This window comes from Erigeron canadensis, chromosome 4, assembly GCF_010389155.1.
Source record: "Erigeron canadensis isolate Cc75 chromosome 4, C_canadensis_v1, whole genome shotgun sequence".
In the NCBI taxonomy this organism is placed as follows: Eukaryota; Viridiplantae; Streptophyta; class Magnoliopsida; order Asterales; family Asteraceae; genus Erigeron; species Erigeron canadensis.
This window is the reverse complement of record NC_057764.1, coordinates 20162171-20187173: the sequence shown is the minus strand read 5'-3', so window position 1 is coordinate 20187173 and position 25003 is coordinate 20162171. Positions and strand designations below refer to the sequence as shown.

General features: G+C 35.3%; 1 protein-coding gene, 1 long non-coding RNA gene and 1 pseudogene across 3 annotated transcripts; all 3 read left to right on the top strand.

Moving 5' to 3' along the window:
• Positions 1–1353: 1353 nt before the first annotated feature.
• LOC122597983 lies at positions 1354–5072 on the top strand. Its single transcript, XM_043770586.1, has 9 exons — positions 1354–1417; positions 1883–2084; positions 2171–2400; positions 2931–3399; positions 3486–3577; positions 3662–3808; positions 3893–4007; positions 4090–4184; positions 4278–5072. The coding sequence occupies exons 2-9, from the start codon at positions 1892–1894 to the stop codon at positions 4713–4715; spliced, it is 1779 nt and encodes a 592-aa protein (XP_043626521.1). The 5' UTR covers positions 1354–1417; positions 1883–1891; the 3' UTR covers positions 4716–5072.
• A 4323-nt stretch (positions 5073–9395) lies between these two features.
• LOC122598254 lies at positions 9396–12388 on the top strand. Of its 2 annotated transcripts, none has more exons than XR_006323565.1 (4): positions 9396–9906; positions 9979–10924; positions 11619–12102; positions 12288–12388. It is a non-coding gene; the product is annotated as an uncharacterized LOC122598254 (long non-coding RNA). The 2 variants fall into 2 exon arrangements; XR_006323564.1 differs by having other exon boundaries at positions 9970–10924.
• Positions 12389–16065: 3677 nt separating this feature from the next.
• LOC122597118 lies at positions 16066–17192 on the top strand (annotated as a pseudogene).
• The last annotated feature ends 7811 nt before the right edge of the window (positions 17193–25003 follow it).

The window sequence follows — 25003 nt, the reverse complement described above, 5'->3', positions numbered from 1 at the left end:
CAAATGTTAGAGTAAGATTTTTGGTTTTTATATAGATAGAGTAAATAATTCGAGCTGTTCTAAAATAAATAAATATAATAGATAAGATCTATAGTTAATACATGTTAAAATAAGTTTTTTGGTTTTTATATAAATAGAGGATATGTTTGGTGAAACTAGCTGGTGACTGGTAGCAGGTAGTAGGTAGCATAAGTTTTTTTAAATAAATTTAAGTGTTTGGAAAAATAGATAGAAGCTTTAATAAATATGCAAAATGACAAAAATGGACATTAATAAAAAAAAAATTCTTGTATGAAGATTTGTGTGTATGTATAGAATAAATTAATACTTTTTGGTTAAATATATAACAAACCATGTAATTTTTTCCCTCCAAATATATATGAGATCTGACAAATAAATATAAAGGTTCTAACTTAATTCATATAGGAATATAAAATTCATGATATGAAAAAACCTCAAATAATCTTACTTATATGTAGCTACATGATTTCTAATACACTATCCAAAATTATTATTATTATGAGTTTATATAAACGTGTTGTGTTGGCTCAGAGAAAAGACGGAAAAAAAATTCAGCGCATGACAAATGATCTTTTAAGTATAAAAAGATATCTAAATAATTTTGTTAAGTAAAAGCTTTCAGCCTGTTTGAATACTAGTAATACTATGAAATGAATTTTTTCTCTTAAAATAAAAGCTTGAAGCTTCTTCACCAAACAAAGTTTTTTGTAGAAAGGAGCTTCTTCTTAGTTCCTACAAGCTCTTTGTCAAACATATTCAGAATAAATAATTCAAACAGTTATAAAATAAATAAATAAAGTACTCCAAACAAAGAATTAAGAAACAAAAAAATAACCCGACCCGATTAAATTTCATATGGGATATGTTCCGGATGGTATTAACCCGACTCGGCCCGATGAAAACCCGCGAACGCCGCCGCCATCAATCGGCAAAGGTATATATATAAGAAAAGGGTTTATCTTTTTCGCACAAATGAAATCATATTCATACGATCAAAAATCATTGCTTACAATAATAATATTTTTCTTTGATTCAGTTTTCTCAATTTCACAATAATATTCTTTATTATTGTTTTTCTTTTCTTTTCATTATGGATGCTATTAAGAAATTCTTTGCTGGTTTATCATCATCATCATCATCACCATCATCATCACCATCATCATCATCTCCATCATCATCATCATCATCATCATCATCATCTCCATCATCATCATCTCCATCAGCAGCAGCAGCAGCATCGTCAGCATCATCATCATCATCATCATCATCATCATCATCTCCATCATCATCATCATCATCATCATCATCTCCATCTCCATCATCATCATCATCATCTCCATCTCCATCATCATCATCATCAGCAGCATCGTCAGATTACTCATCTTTTGAAGAGAATGTATGATTCTTTATTCTTTTTGTGTGATTCTTTATTCTTTTTGTTTATATATATATATATATAACTGTTGATAATCTATATTAATTATGTTTCTTCTATTCTTTCTCTTTATATATAATATATATAAATAAATACAATTTTTTAAAAGATGATTTCTTTTTAAAGATTTTGATTACCAGATTTGCAGGGGTATATAAATTATGTTTCATGTTTCATTAAATATATATAATAATGAAAAGAATCATATATATAGATATAGGATATGTATTTCGAGTCAACAGGTTCTTTTTAAAGAAAAATACAGCCCATGATTTTCTTACTCAAAATCTTTAAGTGATTATTGTTAAAACTCGAACATAATAATTTTCTTATGAAACAATGAGAGAATCAATGTTCAAGTTTGTACATTCTGAGGACATTGGTTCTATATATATATTTTGACGACGTTCCTTGTCAATTCTTTAGGTTTTCGGAATGATAGGTGTCATTTCTGAGGATTGTGGCAGTCAGTTCGTTGGAACTCTTGTAAGTGTGTTGGTTGGTTTGATTCCCGTTGCTAAGAAGAGAAGTCGTATAGCTGTTGATCAAGGGAAAAGAATGCTCTTTTCGCCTTTCCTTGATAAAAAGGTCGTGGGTACCCATAGACCATCTCCATGTATTGCCTCAGGTAGGTTTATCTAATTGTTCAATACATGACAAATTCATTTTTACAGTTTTAAAAGTCCTACAATGCTTTGTTTTGCATGTTTACAGCTCGAGGCGATGCATCAGGTGGTGTTCAATCTGGCTTTCTCTGCCCTACTCTTATTCGGGATAGAAAGTTGATTGGCTGTGAACAGATAACTCTCATTCAGGAGGTTAGCAAGTCAGTTGTGTTCAAGAAACTACATGCCACTTCAAAATTCTTTTCTGGTTCATCATCATCATCATCATCCTTATCGTCGTCGTCTGATGATTCTTCCTATCATCATCTTCGACAGCATGTACGATCTTTTACTCCTTTTGGTTATGTATATACACTATAGACAATATATATATTATCTGTACAAAAAGTTCTATTTCCATACGTCATATCTCACTTTGTGTATATTTCAGGATGTTTGTTCTACGCTTTCTAGCACAATTCATGACAATTTTTACTCCTTTTGCTTATATACATTATAGGCAGTATATATCTGAAAAATTATGGTGTATCTAGTATTTTTGATATAAAATTTTGTAATAATGGTATATCGGTGTTGGCAACATCAGCCTCTGCCAGAGAAAGAGAGAGTGTGTTAAAGGATAAATGATGAAATGCACTTGCAGTGTGAGGTTGTGTGCTAATTGGGGCAGGTGATCGTAAAGCCGATCATGGGTGATATGGCATAGGCTGGTGTCTTCAATAGTTATACCACTTTTACAGATTTTTTTTAACAAAAGTATTGAAAACACCATAACCTTTGAAATATATATATTATCTGCACAAAAGTTCTATTTCCATAACTCATATCTCACTTTGTGTATATTCCAGGATGTTTGTTCTACGTTTGCTAGCACAATTCACTGCGTGCTTGATGGGATGATCATGAATCCAATTCGAAATGAAGATACTAACGAGCTTGAGGAAATGACCACAACAGCACCCGGTTGTCATGCAGCTGCTAACAATTTTGGGAGTACAGATGTTGTCGAGAAAGGAAGTCAAATTTCGTTTTTCAGCAAGGGGTACGTATCTCAGATGATTTCTCTTTATGAGAGTAAACGATCAAATATCGTTTTTGAGAAAGAAAGTCAAAAATCTTTCTTCAGCAAAGGGCAGAATTATTCGATAAGTACGAACCATCTATTTGAAAGGAAACAATCCAATCTCGTTTTTGAGAGCAATAGTAAGCCGGGGCCTATTGAAAGTGAGAGTGAGAATTCAACAAATATTGGCTTGAGTTGTAAACAAGATAAAAAGGTTGTGGGTGTTCATAGAGCGTCGCCGTATATTCCCCCAGGTAGGTTTATTTAATAGTACAATACATGACAATTTTATATGTACAGTTTTAAAACTCTTGTAATGTTTTCTTTTGCATATTTACAGCTCCAGGTGATGCATCAGTTATTGTTCAATCAGGGTTTCTTCAACCTGCTCTTACTCAGGATGGGAAGTTGATTGGGTGTGAGAATCGACAGGTCAGTTTTGTTACTTTGTTTTAAGTTATTCGTTACATGTACAGTTTGTTGTCTCTAAGCTATACTTCATGTGTATGTACACAGGGTAAAGATAAGCAATTAACTTCTGTCATGGAGCGTACAAGGAAATTGCATGAAGTTGACTTGATTAGGAAACAGGAAATAAATGCCGTGAACATTCATAGCATTGTTCCTAAGGGTGGCAAGCCGATTGACTCTCAGAAACACAAGGTATATTTTTCAATCTTTCCATTCATAGAATTATTTTATGTTCATTGTGTTGTTTCTAAGCTAGATTTTTTTGTATGGTTACAGGGACAGAAAAAACAATTAAATTCTGTTATGAAGCGTAGAACCGTAACTGGATTGGTGCGGAAACAACATAAACAAGTAGTGGGTACCCAAAGAACCATTACCGGTGTTGTCCTAGGTAGGTCAGTGAATTGGGGAGTAGAGGATAATTTGATTGCAAAAATGTTGATATTTATATGTATTATTTTGTATATATGCAGATCAAGGACATATACCAGCTGTTCGGTCAGGGTTTGAACAACCAACTCTTATTCAGAAATATAGCAGCACGTCGATCGGGTCTGAGAAACTCCAGGTCAGCTCAATTTTTAAAATTTTTTTTTATATATATCAATGTGTGTGTGTGTTATGTGATGTTGCTAAGCTAGACCAATGCGACTAATCACAGGGATCTGAGACACTATTAATTTCTGTTGCACAGAGTAAAAAGAAGCCAGGGATCATCGACTCAAGCAGGAAAAATCATATAAATGTTGTGAGTACCCGTAAAGGTTTGGTTGGTGAGAGGTCTCTACAGTCAGTATCCAAAAAAAAACCAGGAAACATCGACCCAAGCAGGAAGAAGGAGATGAAGGTTGTGAGTACGCGTAAAGATTTGGTTGATGAGAGGTTTCTTCAGTCGGTATCCAAAAAGAATCAAGGAAACCTTGATCCAAGCAGAAAAAATGATATAAAGGTTGTGGGTACGCTCAAAGATTTTGCTGATGGGAGGTCTCTTCAGTGTGCATCCAAACAGAAGAATGTTAAAACTGTTCCTCAAGCACCACCTTATAAAGGTCACAAAATCAGCTCTACTTCTGAGCTCAAACCTCAGTGGAAATTCTAGAGTAAGACGGTGACCATGAGCTACAAGCAAAGCCACACAATCTATACAGCCAGGGATGTTTCAGTACATAATTTTTATATATATTAAATAGATATTACTTGCTACTTGCTTGGAACTTACTTTTGTTCTGGTGTATGCAGGTTGTGAAGAGTGCACACAACTCATCCAGTTATCTCCAGTTTTTAATTGTGAGGCCAACTTTAAATATACGTAAGCAGCTGCAAGGGTAAAGGTATTTCAAAATCGAAAAGACCATTAAACACTGACTGCATTGTTTTAAATGCATGAACTATGATGGTAAAGGTATGTCAAAAGTCAAAATAGACTTCCACCCACCATGAACCTCCACTCCCAACTCCCCCCTCCCAAAACTCCCACCCATCATAAAACCCCCGTCCCCCCCCTCATTCCCATTTCCCACCCACCCCATCCCCCCCAAAAAAATAAAATAAGAAATAACTCAACACATTTTATTCATTTTGCACTGATTTTTTTTTACAGATCTGAGCCCTCATTGTTTTTATCTTGATGGATTGGCCCTGTTCAGTTTCGACCCAGGTCTGTAGTAAGTTGATTTATGCTACTTTGCTGTATTAATTTCTAGGCTCACTACTGTTAAAAAAAAATAGCTCTAGGCTCATGCCATTTGGGTCTCTTATAAGGTTTATTGGTTCCGTTTTCACTTGTGTATCAAGTATGAGTCTAGGTTGGCCCGATGGCCAGATACTTTGTTTTATTGAGCACAAGGTAATGTAGATTTGGTTGAGTGGTAGTTTGTTTTATTTGTTGGTGCCTAGATTCATAATTTCCAATCTTTTATTGCCTGTTAGTACTATTGGCAAGTCATAGATGTTACATGTGGGTCCTGCCCATTAAATCGACGTTCGTCGGACTGGTTGGATGTAGCTTCAACTTTATATACCTTATAGCTCTTCTTAGACATGGTTAGGTTCACATAGGGTCACATATGAGTCTTGCCTTATGAATCTAGGTTCACAGGTCCCAACAGTCTGACAGGTTAGATCAGAAGAGTGAAAACATATACTCATTTACCATAAATCAGGTGTTTAGAGCAACTTTTAAGGCTTTGGAAACTGTGAATTTTTTTATTATGCATGAGTTCCTGTCAGCTTAATAAGGAAAGTGTATTCACATCGGTGGATTAAGCTCTATGTTTGCCCAAAAATCTTGAACTTAGTAAGTATTTGTGTTCGTAAATGAGTCGATAGATTAGTTTTTTGCTTGTTATTGTTGGTTTCAATTTGATTCATTTTGCTTTGTAGTCTTGTTATGTGGTTGTTATGTGTTTTATTTGAAGTTAGTTTATGAGAACACATAAATGTGCTAACATAATTTTTTGTTTGTAGAATCGTTTAATTAGACTAGGTTTATCTGAGATATCTTTTATTAATTGTGATTTCCATCAAATCGTTATCCATCCTGTTAAGATTCGTGTTTACGATGGACCAAATTCTTGGTTTAACTTCGTGGAACCCTGGAATATATTAGTTGAAGTTATTGCGTGTCAAGTCTGTTAAAAGCATCATTATATTTCATCCGTGTAGTCATTACATTACACCTTGAGTTAAATGCGCATGTAATGTCTCTTTTTAGACTTGTTTTTGTCAAGCATGTGTTTCAGATACTTATTATCTTCTCTTTCAGTACTTGTTTCTCATGTTTTCATGTCATGCATGACCTTAGTGGTAAGAGGGACTGCTACCCCATGTGTAAAAGTTTGTAGACTCGGTTATTAGAGGCTTCTTGGAGTTTATAGACTCATTCTAGGTTTTACAACTCATTGAATTTATTCTACTTTTCCCGTGTTACTTGATGTTATATGCTTTCTCGATTTGGTGAGTGCGGGCCATAATTGTTTATGTTGGATTTTTCTATTTGAGTGTCTCTTATAGCTTTTATGGTTGTTTTTATACTAGGGTTATACATACATATATATGTTCCCCAACCCATGTACGTGAGTTTGGATAACCGCTTACTAGGCTAGTTTAAGTTGATAGATTCGTCTTTGGTTGTGAAGCTTAATTTATCTATCAATCTGGTTACAATATGTGTTTTCATTTTGACCCCCACTTTGTGGAACAATCTTTAGTTTTTAAATAACATGGTTTGAGCTAAATAACCATTAGTAGAATAACTTAGTAAGCATTTGTGTTTTTGTAAAAGAGTTGATAGATTAGTTTTTTACTTATTGTTAGTTTCAATTTGATGCATTTTGGTTTGTAGTCTTGTTACGTGGTTGTTATGTGTTTGATTTGAACTAAATTTGTAGGAACACATAAATGGGCTAACATAATTTTTAGTTTGTTGAATCGTTTAATTAGACTAGGTTTTAGTGATATCCTTTATTAGTTGTGATTTCCATCGAATCTTTATCTGTCTTATTAAGATTCGTGTTTATGATGGACCAAATTCTTGTTTTAACTTGTAGACCTATTGTATAGCTTTGGTTGATAGACTATGCTTTGTGTTTTTTGATAGACTAGTTATCGTTGTTCTTGATATTATTTCTTTTTACATATCCAAACACATAGACAGGCATCATAGATATAACTTGTAGATCTATTGAATATTTTTAGTTGATATATGGTAATCTATGTGTTCAATTATGAGTTGATAGACTAGTATTGCTTCTGATTCTTATTCTTTTTTTTTTCCTGTGGGAATTTTGTTTTTCCTTCATAATGCATAGTGGTATATTTTCATAGATATAGATCTACTGAATAGTTTCAGTTGATAGACTTTCGTAATCTATGTGTTCATATATGTGTTGATAGTCTTAATTGTTATTCTTTGTTCTCATTATATTTTTTTTAACTTTTTGGAATTTTATTTTCCCATCATAATGCATAGTGGTATATTTTCATGTTATTTATTAATGCTTAGCTTCTATGTTTTATTTTATGATTATTTAGTTCTGCTCATTTGAACACATATAACATGTATATGACTTCGTGGAACCATTCAATATATTAGGTTAAGTTATTGTTTGTCAAGGCTGGTAAAAGCTTCATTATATTTCATCCATGTAGTCATTACATTACACCTTGAGTTAAACGTGCACGTAATGTCTTTCGTTTATAAAATCTGCCCTAGCAACTTACCAACAATTTTGCTTTTTAAATTAACAATCATCCCAGGTTAATTAACCACATATATACCCTTAGACTTGTTTTTGTCAAGCATGTGTCTCCTCTTAGACTTGTTTTTGTTAAGCATGTGTTTCATATGCTTTTAATCTTCTCTTTCAGTACTTTTGAATACATGTTTTCAAGTCATGCATGACTTTAGTGGTAAGAGGGATTGCTACCCCATGTGTAAAAGTTTGTAGAATTGGTTGATAGATGCTTCTTGGAGTTTATAGGCTGGTTCTGGCCTTTACAACTCATTAAATTTATTCTACTTTTCTCGTTTTACTTGATGTTATATGCTTTCATGATTAGGTGTGTGCAGGCCATAATTGTTTATGTTGGTCTATTTTTCTATTGTCTGGTTCGGCAACAATGGTTTGACTATGTAACCAAAACTTGTGTTGTGGTCATTTCGAGTCTGATTGGCAAGGCCATTTAAAACAATCCCTTGTATCAGACAAACACTCCTTAATACCTCTGATTTGTAGTTTATCTTTCAATATCCTGTAACAGTCAATTTTAGCAAGTACAACAAAAACAAGATTATTATATATTTATTTTACTTAGTTGATTGCCTAAGTTTTGTATCCTGTTTGGTTCCTATTTTAGATATGGCACCCTCATATATTAAACTTTGTGAGCCACTGAATAGTGCAATTTGAGTTGATTTATATGTTTCTTTATATTTTTGCTTGTGACGCCCATTAGAATTTTCTACTTATCCGTGTTTTCGTATCCATGAGTCAGCTTGCAATTATTTGTTCTCACTGTAATTTCTCTTGCCATATGGTGATGCGTCGTTTATGTGTTGTATTCTAATCTTGGATTATATTTGACTTTGTAAAATCTTTGAAAATTGGTTTTAGTTGGTAGACCCAGTTTTCCTTGTGAAGTTCATTATTTATATGTTTTGTTTGTTAAGGATATTTGTTTTCTTATGGGGCATGACAAATCAGTTTTTGCTTGTCGTTATCTTGGTTTGACTATATTTTTCTTAGCATGCTCTCATGTTACCAAGCCTTGTGTGGTTTCCATGTTTTACTTTAGGCTTGGACTTACGTAGATTTAGATGCACTCCAATATATTCAACTTTGTTGAGCCGTTAACAGAATAACATAGTAAGCACTAAGCATGCATGATTTCATAAATGAGTTGGTAGACAAGCACCCAATCTGATTCCTTTGATTTGTTCTTCTCCCATATATGTAGTTTTTATTATATTATGGTATTATGTAACTATATATGTATTGTTCTAACTTAAATTATAAAATTTGTTTGTTTATATATTAGTTATGTTACATGTTTTCACTTATTCTGGATCGTATAAATGCATCAGTAGAAATGTTGAACTATTTGAGTTAGGTTTTAGACCCATTTTGGCTGTGAAAGTCTTCATTTTTTTTCTTAGACTGGTAATGAATCTATGTGTTCATTTATGAGTTTATAGATCAATTTTTGCTTATTATTTGTTCAGGCTGGGGTTCATGTGATATTTGTTTTCATGTTATTAAGTATCATCTAGCTTATGTGTTCTGCTTGTACTTGTTTGATCATAGAAGCTGCTGAATAAATAAATGAACTTGTGTCAAGTATGACAAATAGCCGTTTATAGGAAATTCTAACCTCCTGTCCTTTTACTTTATATTGCCCAGTTAATGTGTATGATGTGCATCATAAAATAATCTGTCATCACAACGTTTCTTGTAGTAATGATAATATTTCCTTACAGCTATATATATTACTTGGTTACCCCCATGTCATCCTTAGCAATTCTTTGCTTACTGATTATCTTTACATGGTAGAAGGGTATTCCAGGGATACATTTATATGTAGGTTAGAGGTAGCAAAATGGGCCAGCCGGTGTTACTATAACTATGTGGTCATTTATGAGTTTATAGAACATTATCATTGGATTGGACTGGATCCCGGATCTTATGGCTTTGAAAATAAGGATTAGTGTGTTCAACTCGCTGTTCTGTGGGCTGTATGACAAGGAGATCGAGACAGGATTTGGTCAACTCGCTGTTCAACTCGCTTTGAAAGTAAGGATTTGTTCATGCAAGGTTTTTATGTTAAATGTTTTTGAACTCTGACCATATGTACAGTTATTGAAGTTTGTAGGATGTGACTGTGGTTCATGTTGGTATAATACTATTTTACCAGAGGAGCAGCAGCAACAGCTAGGGGTAAATCAACAAACACAGCTCCTAATAAAAAAGGAGAAAAGGAAAAAGAATCAACAACATAACACCACCCACTTATGAAAAAGATGAGTGGCAAAAAAAATTGCGGACTTTAATGTCCATTCGATTCATGCCCAAAGACTCTTTTACAGGGAAGTTTATATTGTTTCTTTTCTTTTCTTTTTTATTAGATTTTTTTATTTTACTAGATATGTATAAATTTTTACAATACTAATCTAAACTTTTCCAATAAAGCAAAGTAGAAGGTTTTATGCATCTGATGACTTTAAACACCCAATTTAGTTGATCAATCCATTTCTGTAGTTGATCAATCCAGTTTACTACTCCACCGATTTAGTTAGATATATATATATAAGTGGGTTGAAATTACCAGTTTAGTCAGATGACCAATTTATGCTAAACTGTTTCACAATAAATGCGAGAATCCTCTGGCAGCTAAATTCTATTTCCTGCATCTATATTGGTGTCTTGAATAGTTAATCAGTCTTTTACCTTAATCCATTTAGAGATAATTAATAGCCCAACTCAACCAATTTAGAGGGTCGAAATTGCCATTTCTATCTGGAACTAGACTAATTCTTGATGTATAAATCCATCTGAAACTTATGCCCAACTGTTTCGCAATTTAATTGTGAGTAACAACTCTGACTGCTAATTTGTATTTCCAGAATCTGTATTGGTGTCTCAATTACTCCAAGATTCAACATTTTCTGCATGTATTCCTGCAAGAAATATGTATTAGAGTGACTGACTTTTACTCGACAATTTTGATCAAGGTCAGGCACTTGCGTCAGATTCGAGTTTAACCATTGCAGAAGAGCAGAAATTCGTAATTCTTGAGATATGCCTCGACCAGGTATGTATATAGTCATTTTTTGATGGCTGCAAGTTTACTTGGCTTCTCCTTGTGTTTTCCCGTTTATATACCTGCTAAGATTAGAATCGGTTACGAGCTGTAGTTTACTATTAAGGGTGGCTTATTATTTAGGTTATGTTCACCACAATAGATGTTGGCTGAACATTGTATTGTTAGGGTAGCAGCCGTAGGCAATGACTTTAACCTTATTATATGAAATGTGGATCAGTTCGGGTTATGATTATCAATAATGGTCTAATTGGTAAATTAAGAAATCCAATTACAATGGAAATGGGTCAAATGTGTTAAAAGTGACGTCTTAATAATCTTTTTGAAAAGAATAACTGTTTTGACCAAAAATGTTGCTGGGTCAACCCAAACGACCTCTCTGTTTTTAGCCATTTTGAGATGTTACCCACCCACTTGTTTGTCTCCTTCAAATATCAACCATGTTTCTTTTCATGATAAACCTACACATTTCCTGATTTTCTTACTAATAACTATTTTGTCCCGAATCTATATTATCGCTCTCTTCGCCCCACCCCATTAGATACACATACCCACTTCCCTTTAAAATTTTGGCCCACAGTCAGTTGCCACGCAAGATAAGGAATGTTATTTAAAAAATTTTTGGAAATTTGGTATGGTGCTTATACGGAACTTCTTACATACTAGTGCATATATTCTGCCGTAGGTACTCATAGTTGGGAAGGGGGATTGAAGAAAGAGGCGAGGATCCATGAAGTAGCTGATGATGTTTTGGATGAAGGTGAAGAGGAAGAAGTTGACGTTGACTAATGCTTCAGTAGTATTATTTACTTGTTTAATTAGCTGTCAGATTATTTTGTAGTTTTTAGTTAGTTCATGTCGTGTTTTAGTGGATGGTTAGTTAGTGGTGTCGAGTCTATGGATCATGTCTACTAGAAGTTATCTATTATTTATTTATGGATCATGTCGTTGTAGTCTATTTTTAATGGAATGAAAGAATTAAATCCGTAGAATTTGATCACTTGCTTTTGTTCAACTTTTTTTTTTTCCAATAAATATTTAATGAAACATGTATAACCAGATGATCTGGTGTTGCTCAATTCAGGGTGCGTGTGAATTCTGCTACATTCTGTGTGACCTTGGCAGCATCTTTGTCACCCAGGCTTGGAGCAACCCAAATGGCCAGGCAGGTAAAGAAAACGCTACCACTGTATTTTCAAATTGAAGTGTTTTATGATTGCTATTTAGGTTAATGGCTGTATTTGAGGCTGCTATTAGGTTCACGTTGCTGCTACTTGGTCAAGAGATCAGGTCATATGTATGTGTGTTTGACTGGTTCATCCCTGATGCTTCTTTGATTTTGTCATATTGACAGGTTTATCCCCGATGCTTCTTTGATTTTGTCTTACACATGATTGCTATTATCTGTTTAGTTGGTGAACCTGCGTTATTGAAAAGCTATACGTCTAATATGGCATCATGTGAAGTGTATTTATCTTCAAAATTTTATTATGCAGTAAGATTAGTATCAATGTCTTAATGACTTCGTCTATTTATGAGAGTCCCCCTCCATTGGAAGTCTTAATAAAAGTGGTGGAAGGAGGGACTAAAATATATAGCATGATATACTTCTATACTGTTTGATTTGAGTAAGCAAAGGTTGGGATAAAGTTACTTACGCTGACTCGAGCATGACTTATCAATCCGAACTAGATAACACAAATAATATCTTATGGATTTGAGTCAAAATGGTTGGTGAAAAATGATTTGGCCGACTCGGCTGATTTGGTTCAAAGTTACTTACGTTGACTCGAGCATGACTTATCAATCCGAACTAGATAACACAAATAATATCCTATGGATTTGAGTCAAAATGGTTAGTGAAAAATGATTTGGCTTACTTAGCTGATTTGGTTCCGAGTGGGTTGACACAAAGTTACTTGGGCTGATTTGATAATGACCCGTCAACCCAAAGATGATCTTTTGTGAAATTACCATACCCTATTTTTATTTGGGTCAAAATGGCTCGACAAAATGACCCTTTCATTACCCGTTGACCCGATACCAGAGTCGCTAACAGTCTGCGGTAGTTGGGCCTGGTAAGAAGTTTGGGGTGGTTAAAATATTAATAAAGCGAGATTATGTTCATTCGGGTTCTAGTGCATTTAATGTTTAGGGATCTGGTGCGAGAGTTCGCGTTCGAAGGAATACTAGTTGTCTTGTAGAAATGCCAAGTAATCAGAAAATACGTAAAAAATGAACTAATGAATTTATAATAGTTAAACTTAGTCATATTTATAACTGTCGGAAAGCTAGTCGAAAAATATGTTCATTTATGTCATTTAAAAGTTTAAATGGAGCATCGGGTCACTTTAAATTTACGGGTCAAACTATTTTGAAAGAAAGCCAAGGTTGGTCATGGAGTCTTGAAACGTGACTAACTCTCCCCACCTCTCATTTTCCTTATCATTTTCACTATCCACTCTCTCACTAAAAGTTTTACTACCTCATCCTTACTACTCCATTTTATCTCTCTAGAAAATCTATAAACTCTTCCTACCAAATCAAAGATCTAAGTTTGTTATCACCAAATTTGTTCATAGATCGGTTGTAATTACCCGAATTCATAACCAAATTGTGAGTATTATAGCTTTCAATCCCGTTTTTAGTTTAGATCTAAAAGTTCCTTTTATTTTATAAACTTTGATCTTGAAATTATTGAAAGAAAATGATTATGGGTAAAGAAAAGATGTCAAATCTTTGTTTTCATGTTTATGAATTAGATCTACACATTTTACAACCCAAAAACTAGTTAAAAATTGATTTAGAATGAAAAATATGAGTTTCTATGAAAACAGCTTGTCGGGGTCGTAATGGACCAAGTTCCAGATCTGAATCTGAGGTACAAACACCCCGGGGTCGCAGATCGCGATACGAGGTCGCATTTTGTCTCGGGGTCGTATTTAAATGCGAGGTCGTAAAAATTTGTTGGCATCGTAATTGCTTTCTGAAACGAGGTCGTATTTGATAGCAACATAACCGTAATTAATACAAGGCATAATAATTAATGCTAGGAGCTTGTGGACGTAATTGGTAATCGAGGTCAAGAATTAATACCGAGCTGCTAAAACAAATTGATCTCGTCAAAGTGAAAGCATGTCAATTTCCAAGCATGTCATAAAATGCATGATGGACTTTAACTTCTTAATAACGTGATTAATTAAACTGTTATTATTAATTACATAACTTATCTATACTCCTTATTAAAGATTATACACCCCCTTCAAAATGGAAAGTGTTACCAAAATGTCACATGCGAAATTACCAAAATGTCCTTAATAAACACCCCACCATGGAAGGGTTTTTATAAATTACCAAATTTGCCCTTAATGAATTAATTTACATCCTAAACCCTTATCTTGCTAATTTACATTCTAAGTCCTTATCTTATAAAATAGTTCTATTATCTTAACATCAACTTACACCACTCGACACCAATTGTCGATGTCATCACCATGCGTCACCAACCCTACTATACCGTCGTTGCCGTTACCGCCGCCGCATTGCGCGGGTACCATTCTCGTACTAATTAATTAACTTGGGATCATATAATAAACCAACTAATAAAGTGACTTTGAAATATATTTGAAAACCTTATGGCATTTCTTAAGACACTAGTATAGGGCATAGACATGTACATTGAAGTTCTAGTATTTATCGTGTGATTTGTGGTAGTGTGAAACATTTGGATTGTTCTAGTGCTTACTGTAGACTGACATTGACTGTTCGTGTTCAAGATCTTTGTACTAGGTCATTTATACTTGTTCATCTTGTCAGGTGAGTTTCGTAGCCCCGCTTTTACGTGCTTTGGGGTGAAACGTATACAAATGTTTTCTAACAGTTTGTTGATTACTGTTTTTATCATGAACAATAAATATTGATTATTGAGCCGTGCATTTAGAGTTACCTGTTCATGTTCATTACTTGGTACCAAGTCGGCCCGTGTTCATGGGATTCGTTCATTAGTGCCATTGGGATGCGTTCCTGGTACTAGTCCCGACCGTATGTGCATTAGGTCATTATTTGTCATTGTGTGCTTACTTGTGTGTTCAAGACATTTGGTATGTAACTCTAAGCTCTTACATATATTGTACAAAATATTCATGTTCATAAAGAATCGACAAGTTTTCATGTTCATCGCTAGTTCTTTCGTACAAAAACCTACGAACTCACCAATCTCGTGTTGACATATTTTAGTATACTTTTTAGGTGACCAGGCTAGGAAGGGTTGAAGTAGCTAGGAGCAGGAGCTTTGGATCGAGGAATTGGCACATCTTTTGTTAGATTTTATTCAGGGATATGCGCTCTAGATAGCATTCCTTGATTGATTTTTGATTCACAGGCTTAATGCCTTGTATGCACCCCATTTGAGGGTTGAATGTTGTAATGACATACTAGTACCTTGTTCATTTATGGATGTGTTGTTGGCATTCTTGTGCGATTTGTTGTGTTTGTACTTATGCAAGTACTTGTTCATTTAGACTTTTCTATGTAATGCCATGTCATGCTGTGCTTTTGTGACATCCTGATATTCCGCCGTAGTTGGGGTGATCGGGATGTAACAGATTGAAACAAGATTTTGGATTGCAGTTTATGACTATTTAATCTTTGTGGTTTTTAACCTTCTTATTTTAAACTTCCGTCAGGTGGAAATGTTTGTAAAAGCTATTTTAAGGCCAATCATGTCGAAGAGAACAAAAGATACCAAAGATAAAGAAGGAAGGTTTGTACCAATTCCATTAAAACTATTTAGTGCTTTATGCACCATCCTTTTGGTTATATACAGAAATATGTGGGGGTGAACTTTTGGGGGTGAACTTTTCATTTTGCTGAAAGTTTTATTCCGTGACGCGATTCTTCTTTTAGTTACGATTTCATACTACAATTGGTATAATCATTTTCTATTGATGATAACTTGCTACCTTATAGTACTCAAACACACATTCATAGGCCACAAATTCATAACAAGATCATTTACTCTAGCTCTTTTTTATACAACAAAATTGCCAAATGCAAAGTGTTCCTTTGCCGCCTCCGTATTTCCTTATGCTGATGTTGAATTGTCTTTTGTCAAAAACATCGAGTGGATTCATATGGGAATAAATGCACTTTTAGAAAGAAACTGTGAGAGGATTTCTTTGTGTGTAACATGTGGATGTAAGGATTTGCTTCAGATAGGTAACCAGGCCCGCCCAAATATCTTTGACCTTATAGTGTTAAAACCTTCCAATATGTATGAGGAGGTCATATAAGTTGATGACAGAATCGAGCTTGTTCTTGAAAATGAGAAACTGGCAAACTGGTTCCTGAATCTGCTGAGCAGAATGTAGTTACAGGCATTTCAGGTGAGCAAGTTCGGGGTGTGAAGGCTGTTATTGTTGAAACTTTGAGGGCTTTACTTAATACTCTATTGGAGAAAGGAATCAAGTGTTTAGGAGTTGTGCTAATGCATTCTTATCCATACCCAGATCATGAACTTGCTGTGAACAAATTGGCAATAGGTATGGGGTTCAATCATGTTTCCTTATTGTCTTCCTTGACTCCCATGGTTCGAGCCATTCCTAGAGGTTTGATTGCTAGCGTGGATGTATTTTTGACTCCCGTTATCAAAAAGTATTTCACTATTTTTCAGGATTTATATCTAAATTTAATGATAACTCGGGAAAAGTGAATGTTCTATTTATGCAATCAGATGGTGGTTTTACCCCTAAAGTTGTTTCTCGGGCCATAAAGTGGTCTTGTCGGGTCCTACAGGTGGGGTCGTTGGTTACTCTCAGAACCTTTTTGGGCTCGAGACCCAGAAACCTGTAATCGGGTTTGACATGGGTGGGACCTCTACTGATATGAGCCAATATGCTGGGACTTATGAACAAGTTCTTGAAACACAAATAGTCAGGGCCATAATTGAAGCACCCCAGCTTGACATTAACAATGTAGCTGCTGATGGCGGGTCCAAGCTAAAGTTTCTCTTTGGATCATTTCGGGTGGGGCCTGAATCTGTAGGTGCACACCCGGAGCCGGTCTGTTATCTGAAAGGTGGTGAGCTGCAGTCACGGATGCTAATGTTGTTTTGGGGCACATAATTCCTGATTATTTTCCTTCCATCTTTGGTCATAATGAAGATTACCCTATCGATATTGATGAAATTAGGCAAGAGTTTGAGGAGCTTGCTATATAAATCAATCTTTATAGGAAGAGTCTTAATCTATTGATCTATTAATCGCAAGAAATGTTATTGAAGAAGCTCAAGAACCGTATTCTGCTACCTGAATCTGTTTTAGAAGCTTTGCATAAAGAAACATTATTAGTAAAACTGGTAAGGCAGAAACTTCTTGGCCACGGCTTTGGAGAAGGTAGCATCACAAAGGTAACAGTACCATGAACTATATTTTGACATAATCTAAATGTTTGCAGTTTATGAAGAGAGATGTGTCTGTCATCCCAGTTCTTAAATATTGGCCCCAGATGTGTCTGCTATCTCAGTTCTTAAATATTCGCCTAGTTTCAGGTATGTTAAAATGTAGAAAAACCTTAAACATGTGCTTCACATTATATATAATGCTTGATTTGGATTAAGTATTTGCTCAACTTTCTTTTGACGTCTTACCCATATTCCTGCTATAAAGAACTTTCCCTACGTGAAAGGTATTCTATAGCATACACACTGGGTACTAGCTGTTTGAAACTTTATGTAGCTCTAAGCTCTGCTAGTTTAGTATTTTTAACACATTACCTAAATTAGAAACTTCGCTACTATACTACATTAATCTTTAATGGATATAGAAAATGCCTTAGTACTGTACCATATTCTTGCTAATTTAGAAACTTTATCTAACTCTAAGCTCTGCTAATCACAAATGAATTATGTCCTGTAATTTTTTTACACATTTGTTCTATCGTTAGGCACAGAGTGTTCAAATATATTGTATTCGTACTATGTTTTGGGATGACAAATACGGAACCAAAGGATTATCACAGGTGTTAAAGAATCTAATCAATTCTTTTACTTATTTTGCTGACCTTCAAATCCTTACATGCATACATTTTCATGTTTCTCACATGTTATATTAGAATCTCTTATTTCTACTTTTTTGTTATGAAAATGAGTCATAAAACCCTTGGAATGCATAAATATTGGGGCTAATCTCTGTTCTAGGGATGGCCACATGGTGGTCAAACGGGTTGGTTAATGGATCAAAATAGATATGTTTTTGGTACCGGTCACCAAGAAGCATAATTTTGTCTGTTAACATGAAGTTTATGGCCTCTTTTAAGAGTTTTCCTATGAAATGGTCTCAATTAACCTTGGTAGAATGATCCATTGACCTTTTAGTACCTTCAGACACTTGCTGGATACTCGAATTCCTCAAAATCCGAAAAGGGATCACGAAGCAGGCGGGAGGCTTTTGGTGCAAGGGTTGCAAGTTGCAACTATGGCGTTAATTACCCACGTATAATGTTGGGTTTGAAGGCTTGCTGGCCAGAAGGCCCATCTATTAATGAGGCCTGTTTAGGTTTTCCTTAGGGACCAAGTTATTAACCCTAATTTGTCATCTATATATATCCCTCATATGTAATTGTAATCAATGATTCAAAGCACCAATAAAATTCCCTAGTTTGCAACTGGTGGATTAGGCCCCCAACTGGGCCGAACCACGTTAAATCTCGTGTGTCATTTATCACTATTTTCTTGTGTTATCTTTTTGTTTAATTGCTTCCGTTGTGCTAAGGCTAAGGGCAGTTCCTAACAAGTGGTATCAGAGCTAGGGTGCTGTGATTTACGATTAGGTTTTGGTTTTGTCTCTCTTGTTCGCCGTTTTCTCTCACAGCCTGCTGCTATCTACAGCCGTCACGATTAGGGTTTCTTCTACCCTTGTTCGTCACTATTTGTAGTTGCTGCTGATTTGCTGATATCTGTTGCTTAATAGTTGCTGTTTACAGCAACTGCTGTTTTACAGCCGTGATCAGGTTCTGTTCTAGCCACCGAATTGTTGCTGATCTGGTTGGCTGCTGTTGATCGCGATTAAGGGGTTGTTTGCTTCTTTGTTCGCTGAATTGCTGCTGTTCACTGCTGGAATTATTACTACTGTCGTTTCTTTCTTGTTCGATCAGTTTTTGGGCTTGGTTTGCAGCTGTGATTCGTTGTTGTTCCACCTGTTTCATCACCACCAATTGGAACTCTCATCAGATCTGAAATCTGTTCAAAAATTCTACTCAGTTGAATTTTATTGATTTTGTTGATCAGTGGTGGCGTTTAGGGTTTCTGGAAATTGGGGGTTTTGGTGTTGATTGATCGATTGGAAGATGATAAAAGCACTGTTTCAGTTTTTCTTGTTCGAGAAGGTATTTGGCTACTGTTCTTGGTTACCATCATCACATTCTTGTTCGTCATTAATCAGGTGTTGAGGTACTATCTCTGTTCAGATTATTGTTTGAGTTGTATCTCCGGTTATTCTGAATCACGATTAGGGTGTGGTTTTTGCGGGTGGTTGTTACTAAGTTTGTTGCTGTGATATTACCTTGATCGATTAGAAAAGACAAGAAGATAAGTACTATCGTTTGAAGTTAGTCCATTGAAACAAGGTATTAGGTTGATTAGGGTTAAGCCTTTGTTCGACCGGGTATATACAGGTGTTTTGGAGTGGATTGGATTTCTGTTGGATGTGGTACCGTTTTTTGAAGAAAATAGAACTAGCAGGTTTGGAGTGCTTTCTTTCTGAGTATTCCTGTTCCGGGGTTGCTAGTGTCGACACGAGTGAAAAAAGTTAGCCAAGTCACGGAACTAACGCTTGTTTTCTCTACTGTTGTTATTGATCGTTTGCTGTTAATTGGTCTGGAACTATGGATGGTATTCCTTGTTTAGTTTTGATCAGTGGTTTGACTTTTGAGTGGATCTTTGTACTGGTATTGGGTGAAGGTTTTCGTTGGTTGAATACGAGTGGAGGTTCGTCTCATGAAGTCTGGTTTAGCATGGGTTGGAATAACATGGACAGTGGGAGCTGTGCATAGTTGACTTGTGGGGTTGCATAAGGTGCTTAGGATTTTGGAGTCTTCCGAGGTTGATAAACTTCTGCTTATGAGAATGTGTCTGGGTTGATGCATTGGGACTCATTGGGAGGCAGTGAAGACTCTTGTTACAGATTTTGGTTTGCTTCATTTAATGTTACCTACTGTAGTGAAGCACTCATCTATTGTTTAGACTTTTGGAGTGTGCAGATTGCTGCACTACCATAAGAATTGAACCAACTTTTAGAGAAAAGTCTTGGCTCGCGGATTCAAGAGTTATACGAGTCTGGTGCGCGGTAGAGGACTCCGGGACTTTTAGGTAATCTGTTTGAGCATATTCGGAGGTTTGAACTTGGATGGGATTTTGTAACAGTGGGAGCACGAGGAGTGTGTTGACATATGTTGAAATATCTGCTAAGTTCTGAAGACCACGGTTCCGAATGAAATCTCTCCTGTGATGCTACCGCTAGTGGAGAGTGTTGTTATTCCTCTGAAGTCTCTGGATCCGGTATTTGAAATCAGTAGGAGCCGGTTGAGATTGAGGATGAGTCATTGGTGGACTTTGCCATGACCGAGTTAGTTGTGTTTGACTGCATTGGAGCGGTTTACAGCTTCAATGGGCTTTTCAGGTGACTGATGAAAAGGGTCGTTGCAACTAGGTATACATTGGATGCATGGATTGAAGTTTGGTTTGTTCTTGGGAGTTGGACTTGTGAAGACTTCTGTTCTTCTATGCTTTATTGAAATATTAGCTTGTTCATGGAGAATTGAATACTTGGAAACTTCTGTTTTGAAGTTTAAGTTTGTTCTTAGAACTGAAGGCTTGGAGGATTTCACTTATCTGATGATTACTGGAGATACTAGATGACGGGAATGTTGTTTGCTTGAATGGCGGGTTGAAGTTTTTCGCAAGGCCTTCGCGTGGGAGATTGTTGGGTTTAAAGGCTTGCTTGCTAGAAGGCCCGTCTATTAAGGAGGCCTGTTTAGGTTTTCCTTATAGACCAAGTTATTAACCCTAATTTGTCATCTATATATATCCCTCATATGTAATTGTAATCAATGGTTCAAAGCATCAATAAAAATTCCTAGTTTGCAGCCGGTGGATTAGGCCCCCCACTGGGGCCGAACTACGTTAAATCTCGTGTGTCATTTATCTCTATTTTCTTGTGTTATCTTCTTGTTTAATTTCTTCCACTGTGCTAAGGCTAAGGGGAGTTCCTAATAGTATAAGGTATTAAGGTATCTCTTCTACTTCCAGCATGTCATTGTGACAATTAGGTGGAGGGAGTAGGGTGGTTATTGTGTGACGAATTCCTAAACTTATGGTTAATCTCATAAAATACTAGGCGTAGTTCAATTCTTAATGGAGCAAATATGGTTTCGCTACCTTTCTTAGCTTGCAGCCCATATGTAACCCCATTGTCACGCAGGGTCACGATTTAGTAACCTTAGGTTTCAAAGTTACCAAATCATAAGCTTAATCATACCCATTCAGCCATTTCTCTTGCTTGGTCATTACAGTTTTCCCGTCCATGGTATTTTATGCTTAATATGGTCTCCGCCCCCTAAAAGTTAATTGAAAATAAGTTTAGGGTTGAGCAGGACATTAGGGATGATAGTGCACATGTTTTTGTCGCGCTCTTTAATGAGGCTGCGGAAAAGTTAGTTAGCAGGACAATAAATTCAATGTTGGATGAACAAAACCAGGAACATAATAAGTTTTGCAGGTGTACCCAGTCTATGAAGTATCTCTGATTAAATTTTTGGCTCTGTATTGTCTTTGCAGGATTACTCGGGTGATAGATATAGCCAACCCCCCCCCCCCCCCCGCCTCTTGTTTGGGAAAGGCTAGCTAACATACCAGAGGTAGATGTCGATGGCTTGGAGTTGACTATGGCAAACGAAAAGGACAACAAGATGGGAGGTCAAGCATCCTCATCCAGGTCATTGAAGAGGATTGCATCACTATCTACTCCTCCCAAGAAAACTAAAAACGGTAGATGTAAGTTGCATATATACTTTCTTGTTTCTATTTTATTTATTATCCCTGATCCAGAAGTCACCTTTTCCTTTCCTTGGCCAATATATGCGTTGATTTGTAGCATGTACTTTTCATGTGTGCTCACTACAACTATGTGGACGACTCAGATTCTGAGATAGGGGGCATCATGGCAAGATAGTGAATGCGAATTCTACCGGGTCCCCCGGGGAAAAAAAGTTGAGTTGAAGATTTCAACTTTGAGAACTAAAGTGAATGTATTTCAACCAAAACGAGCGATGATGTCAACAACAAGGTAATGGAAAATCAAGATATGGAGCCCAATATGTGTGTTGTTGATCTGTTTTTTCATATTAAGCTTAGAATAAAATCGGAAAACAGATGAGTTTTTCCCAGTTCAATTAACCGCGGTAGAGTCCATTATCTCAAATTAGCCCATTATCTCGAATTTGATTACTTTAAAGCCTTATTGTTGTTTATCTTTCTGTTCTATGATAGTTTTTTCACTACCATGATGCATCTAGATTGGTTTTGAAATGCTTACATTGACATTAGGTTAAGCTGTGGTGATTGACGAGGAGTCGTTTGGTACAGTAGACAAATGTGGATGTGATGGAAAACCTCTTCATGGTGACGGGGCATTAGATCATTATCTTGTAAAGACCAATTTTGGAGAACAAAATGGTATATTTTGATTAGTTGCAGTTACCATCATGGGGTATAAATAGCAAAATAGGATGAGAGGGTGGGTTGCTTAACTCTTGATGGTATGTTCTCTTAACATATGTAAGTTTGTAGATTTTATGCCTTAAGAGTATTTATATCCTAATTATACATTCTCATGTTACATTTTTTATTATTTTTTTTGGGTTCTGAACAAAGATTAATGAATTAATGAAGATCCTTACAGATTGTAGTTATTTTTTCCACTGCTGCAGCCGAATGAAAAAGGAGAACCTTGCTTACGTTGCTCTCGACTATGAGGTAGATCTTGAGACTGCCAACATCTCCTGTCCAGAGGAGCTATGAGCTTCCTGATGGGCAAGGCATCACCATTTTTGATAAGCATTTTCGTTGTTTAGAGGTCTTATTCTTGCCATCATTAATTGAAATAGAAGCTACTGTAATTCATGAGACCACATATAACCCCATATACATTTTGGTTGGAACATGGAATTATAAGAATATGGCAAATATTTGTGTTATAGACTTCTAGAAATATTTGTGCCCTAATTCTGTTGATTAATGCAGTTATAGACTTCTAGAAATATTTGTGGTATCCTTATATAATATAAAAGTTAGGTGATGGAACAAATCTAAATTTTAAATAATCTCTCTTCATAATTATTGGTATGGGTCTAATAGCATAGTTTACAATTGTATGTAGCATGAGTATTAAATTGTTGATTAGTTATGTGGTTTATTAGTTGGTTTATGTGCAATTCTACATTATTGGAAGAGTAGTAATGATCATTAGGAAGTTGAAGCATAAGTAATTGATATTAATGATCATTAGGAAGTTGAAGCATAGTTTTTTTGTTAGCACAAAAGTGATGATGAAATGCAATGAAGAAGTTTATGAGAGAATTAATGATTTTGTGTTAATGATGGTGTTATTATATCTTAGTAATGGTTTGTGGTTTATGGATTGGTGTTGTTTACAGTTTGTCTTTGATATCATTGCCTTCAATATATGTGTTATGAATAGCATTGATGGAACTTTTGTTGTTATGGAACTGAAAGGGTTGTATCATAATTTGATTAATTAATATTATGGTTTATGAATTTTTAAGAGGTTTGGGTATCTACATCAATAAAAACCATCTTCAAAACATTAAATCACACATTGCTAACCATGGATCGGTTGACTCTCCTCAATGTCATCTCAAAAACTCACCTACACTTTCTTAATCCCAAAATCAGCTTTACTTCTTTCATCTTCATCAAAACGATTTTTATATGATAACGTTTCTTCTTAATTTTTCATTGATTGTATTACAACAACATTTATTCAATGAAATATGTAGAAATTTTCCATAATTTCTTTTGGTAGGTTTCTTTTTTCATTGGATTTTTGGATGTGATTTTTCATACTTACTTTGGGTGTTGTATTATATTTGATGATAAATTGATTGGATGCATCCTAATTAATGTTGTTATTTAAGTTTTTGCATTATTGGATGATGTGAAAATTGTGAAGTCCTAATCACATGAAATGTACTTTTTTTTTTATAATGTGCATGATTTTGATGACAGATTTGTGCCTCATGCTGGTGCAATTTATGTTGTTTTCTTTCCATGATCAGTACAACCCAAAGAGGATAACACGGAGCAGCTCGAAAATGGTGGCATGGGCCCTTCATGGTAACTTTGTTATACAGTTTCATTTTGTAAATGATAATATGGCATCTTATTTGGTGTAAATAGCAGCAAAATTAAGAATGAAAATTTGAATGATCGTGTTATTAGGAAAACAGATTCAACGTGCAAACAAAATTTGTAGTTACATCTTACAGGAAAGCAATGGATATTCATAAGTTAATGAAATCGATATCGATTAGGTAAGTTGTTAGAACATTTAATTTGCACGTTTATTTTGGGTTATTAAAGAATGAAAGAACAAAACATATAGCTGTCATATTGGACTTGATGGCACTATTGGGGATTAGGTGGCTCTACTATTATGTCATTGTTGTTTTAGTTTGTGTATATGCTAGAGAAGTTCTTCATTTTAACAAACGAATTCTCAACCATCACATCTATTTATTTATTTTACCTTTTTAGTCATCCCGAGCATATATTTTTCGTCTCAGTATTTCACAACCTATTATTTCTCAGGAGAAGGTATATATCGGTCACTGATCCATTTGTCCTAAAACCATAGCCAAATCCAACTTAATATTTACGAATGAGAATATAGAAAATAACATTTTCGAAGGCGCATCAAGGATATGTTTAAACGAAAGTCAAGGATCCAACCAAGCCACGAGCCACATTCTGGACACAGAGTACAAGAGTAAGATCCT

Excerpts from the sequence above, each read along its gene's own strand:
- LOC122597983 (XM_043770586.1), top strand. The coding sequence starts at position 1,892 with ATGATAGGTGTCATTTCTGAGGATTGTGGCAGTCAGTTCGTTGGAACT. Across the intron at positions 2,085-2,170 it reads ATCTCCATGTATTGCCTCAG|CTCGAGGCGATGCATCAGGT; the intron begins GTAGGTTTATCT and ends GCATGTTTACAG. Across the intron at positions 3,809-3,892 it reads TTGACTCTCAGAAACACAAG|GGACAGAAAAAACAATTAAA; the intron begins GTATATTTTTCA and ends GTATGGTTACAG.